This window comes from Sinocyclocheilus anshuiensis, unplaced genomic scaffold, assembly GCF_001515605.1.
Source record: "Sinocyclocheilus anshuiensis isolate Anshui unplaced genomic scaffold, SAMN03320099.WGS_v1.1 scaffold999, whole genome shotgun sequence".
Classification (NCBI taxonomy): Eukaryota; Metazoa; Chordata; class Actinopteri; order Cypriniformes; family Cyprinidae; genus Sinocyclocheilus; species Sinocyclocheilus anshuiensis.
The window spans coordinates 1,123,130-1,127,381 of NW_015544197.1; the positions used below are offsets into that span (position 1 = coordinate 1,123,130).

A 4,252-nucleotide genomic window follows, 5' to 3' on the forward strand; every position below is an offset into this window, starting at 1 on the left:
TGTTGGTGGTATATCTTTCACTTGGATGTTATAGAGTAAATACAGCTGGATAAAACAAAAACTGTGTACGCCTTCATTTCAGGCTGCAAAGCAACAAAATGTGATTATTTTAAAGGGGGGTGATTATTTTCTATACCCACTGTATAAATATAATATAATGCCATTTCTATTATTTATTTTGGATATAAAATTGTATTTATACAAATTTGTAATGATCAGGTTGCAATTTTGTACATTTAAAATTATTACATTTAAATGTAATAATGAACAACACACTACAGTTACATAATCAAGTACTTTACATGTGTAGAATATCAGTCAACATATCAGAATAAGTCTAAATACTAAAACATAATTTAAAATGTACTTTAAAGATTTGACATTATTACAAAGTGTTATTTTTAAAAGTATACTTAAGCATGTAAAGAAGAAAAAAGTTTTTTTATAGATAGTTTTAAGATTTGAAGTACACTACAAATACACTTTCAATATAATGAAGCACTTGCTGGTCTTTTGGATTCGGGGACCCGGTGACAGTTTAGGGCGATGAAAATGGTCACTGGTTTAGAAAAAAGTCATAAACACTTATTTAAGGCCGTATTATTTAATTGCAATACAGTTTAGACAATTAACAAGAAATAAAGTCCAAGTAATATTTCAAGCATATGTATAGATAGATTACTTTCAAAAGCATGAGCTCCAAAATTTTGGCTCACTCATCATGGCCATGGGGTCCAGGACAATCTGCTGTCCTTTAAGTATGTACAGTACGTAGTTCAAGGTGTGAGCGAGGGGGTCTCATGCAGGTGACCACACAGATCACATAACCAGTCATTTGGTCTTCGGAGGTGTCTACTCCCACAGTCACATTCCCATTCCTCACATTCCACTCCGCCTACTGAGGTGCACAGCAGGCTCAACAAAAATGAAGAACGGTATAAAAAGAGAAAACATAAACTCGAATATTTTGACAAGCAGAAACCGCCAACCTGACAAACATGAGATGAGTTAAATAAGTTTTCAAAAGATGTTTTTGCTGTGTTTTAGTACTGAATAAATTATCCATATTTTCCTTCATTGTTTAGATTGAAAACTTCAGGGAGCAGCTGACTTTGGCAGCGCAGAAAGCCCACAGCAAGAATCCTGTACCTGGGAAAGCCAACGGGGTTCTTGTGCTGAATCAACCTATCCTAATCGAAACATACGTGGGTCTGATGGCTGTCATAGGCAACCAAAACAAGCTGGGCTATTGCTTAGCACGAGGCAATATTGGTTTCTGAGGGCACTTTGGGAGTCTTCCAATGATGGTTTACACTAAGTAATTATCTTATACCAGCTTAACATGTGTAGTTTATACTTGTATAAGATAACTTAGGATATTTTAAATCAAGGAACATGTATCATTTGTATTCCTAAAATACATTCAATATCCATCAAACCTATTTTATCATGTTATACTGCCCCAAAATCTTTTTAAATAACAATGTCAGTTGGGTCATTTCCTTTGGGTTGTCATAACATAGAAAATATGTTGTCTCTCCTCCTACGACTTCCTGTGTAGAAATATCTTGTTTTTAGTTTTCTGTTATTTCTCTGCAGGAACTGATTCATCGCTATGTAATTTGTAAAGTGCCTTTCCTTTCTTTCTGTATTTATGCTGATATTCTACCTCATCACAAGGCTTCTTACAGGGCAATTGATGCATGAAGGTACACAAGTCATATTTGTTTGATGGTTTAGGGTTTATTATTACAGTAGAACACAGAGCTGGATTTTCCCTCATTTTGTAATGACTACATTTTCTACAGCAGAATGTCAAACATATTGTGAAATCTTTTTTAAAAATAAATGCTAATACAGAAACTTGGTTCATTAGTGCTGAATACATTTTCATTAACTACAATTAGGAATAATTCAAACAAAATTGTGCCTGACGTGTGCTTCATTTATCTGAATAGTCTGCACTATTTTGATTTATGGGGCATGTCCCATCATCCCAATCATTAAGGTGGGGCCAGTGTAACCATATCTTGTTAAAAATATGATTAAATATATTTTATACTTGTACATTTTCAAAAATAAAACAAATGCACTGTATTTGTGTAAATTATACATTTAAGGAAATGTAATTGTCCCCTTAAAAACTGGCCCCATTTAACATGATGTAGAACAGTCACTGATTGTGAATACTTTTCATTTGTTTAAAAAAAAACTTATTGTGCAGCATCTAAGCTTGTTAGTTTGGTCATTTCATATTTTTTTATTATCATTTTGTATTATCATAATTCATGGAGAATTCACACTCGTTGTAATGTAAAACAGTCAAAGACAGATTTTTAGTTTATAAGTTGCTTTATAAAAAGACTTATAAAAAAAACTTATTCAATTTCTATTATGTATTATTTTAGTTTTTTATACTCTGCATTGCTTTAAATGAATATATAAACCTTGCTTAGGTGATAAAATATAAGGTAAGATAAGTGCTTTATTGACAGCCTGGGGGAAATTGGACATGAAATTACAGGTCCTTTAAGAATGCAGCACAAAAAAGCAGAATTAAATAATAAATGCATGCAAAAATAAAAAGCAATGTTTGAAATGCTGTACAATGTGTAATTAGTTGCACAAAAAATGGATAGTGAACACTGGATTGTGCAAGAGAACATGCAAAACAGCTTTTGAATAAATGGAACAATTTGTACATACAGTAAATTAATAGATATAATACATGGGAATGATTTTATACCTTATAGACATGCATTTTTATATTTAAACTTTCTGCAGCACCCTCTGTAAAGTGGGATCTTTACCCATGACCAGTGTGATGAATGCAGACTTAAAGCATGTACACCATAACTCTGGTCTGGCGGACGTTGTGTTAATCTCTTGTTTATCGGATTACATTTCTGTAGGCTGCACAATGGCTCAGTGTGTGCTACCAGATCTCAAACCAGAAGCTCAATTCATTCATCAACCTCCCACAATATCAATTTACAGCAGAACAAGATTGTGGCTTGTTTACTCAACCTGTTAGCTACCCTGTTCATTTTGTACATGATGCCATGAAGGTTTGTATTTTTGTCTTTAAGGACTCAAAGGGTTAATGCTTTTCCTATGAAAGTGGGGACGTGTCTTGCAATCCAGGATCAGGCACTGCTGTCCCCCCGGGCCATGGCTTCTCCACCTCTGCTCGTAAAAGGTCTACAAAGTAAACCTTGGATCACTTGCCAAATAAACTGACTGTTCCAAAAGAGACAGAATAAAACAGTGATGACACTGTTCTGCATAAGTGAGCTGGATTTCACAAGAGGATAAGTGAAAGATAAATAATATTGGTCTTTTTAATGGGAGTGTCCATGTTAGTGTAACGGAAGAGGTCTGACGCAACAGGTTAGTATATCAAACAAGTTTATTTGGTCACAGTACGGGTGTAGGATCCAGGTGATGACACGGTGAGTGTATAGTTCGTAGAACAGATTAAAGGATATGATGAGTGGAATGATCAAAGTCCTTTCCTTTACAGGAGCTGGAATGCACACGGGAAGAGCACACACCTCAGCGATCCAGGAACTAGGAGGAACAGGAGACACTTGGAGACGAGGAGACACTAGGAGGAACACAGGAGGTAAGTAATGCAGGAAGTATTCAAATGGAAGCAGTAGTAAAGTCAGAGAGTCCTCTACGTGTGTACGAGACCGGACAATGAGGGTGTCTGAGGTGTGTGCTTTTATGCAGGCTGGTTGATGAGGTGCTTGATTGGTGACAGGTGCAGGTGCTCAGTACTCGGGTGATAGAGATCGTTATGATTGGGTGGTGGTGGAGCCTGGCCGATCTGTCACAGTACCCCCCCTCCACGGCCCGCTCCTGAGGGCCGAAAACCCCAACGTCGTCGTGGTCTACCTCTGCCCCGAGGTGCCGGCTGATCAGGATGGGCAGCATGGAACTCCGACATTAAGGCGGGGTCTAATATATCGGTCCTTGGTACCCATGAGCGTTCCTCGGGTCCATATCCTTCCCAGTCTACGAGGTATTCCAGCTGACCACCACGGCGCCGGGACTGCAGAATTTCCTTCACCTTACCCTCTCGCTTTCCCGGAACCACTAGTCCACCGCCGGAACATCAGAAAGTTCCCCGGACCAGGGGGACAGTGGAGGCTGGAACCAGAGCACGCACTGGAAAGGAGTGAGACCAGTAGAAGGCTGTCGCAGGGAATTCTGGGTGTACTCGGCCCAGCCCAGGAACTGGTTCCAG

The 4,252-nt window shown here is 38.1% G+C and overlaps 1 protein-coding gene across 2 annotated transcripts in view; it reads left to right on the top strand.

The window, feature by feature from the left end:
• Nucleotides 1-1,847, top strand: part of LOC107696755 (tumor protein p63-regulated gene 1-like protein) — a 29,187-nt gene extending 27,340 nt beyond the window's left edge. For both annotated transcript variants that reach the window (XM_016497236.1, XM_016497237.1), the window contains exon 6: nucleotides 1,086-1,847. In XM_016497236.1, the coding sequence (XP_016352722.1) occupies nucleotides 1,086-1,280 (195 nt within the window). In that variant the 3' untranslated portion in view covers nucleotides 1,281-1,847. The remainder of the gene's footprint in view (nucleotides 1-1,085) is intronic.
• The last annotated feature ends 2,405 nt before the right edge of the window (nucleotides 1,848-4,252 follow it).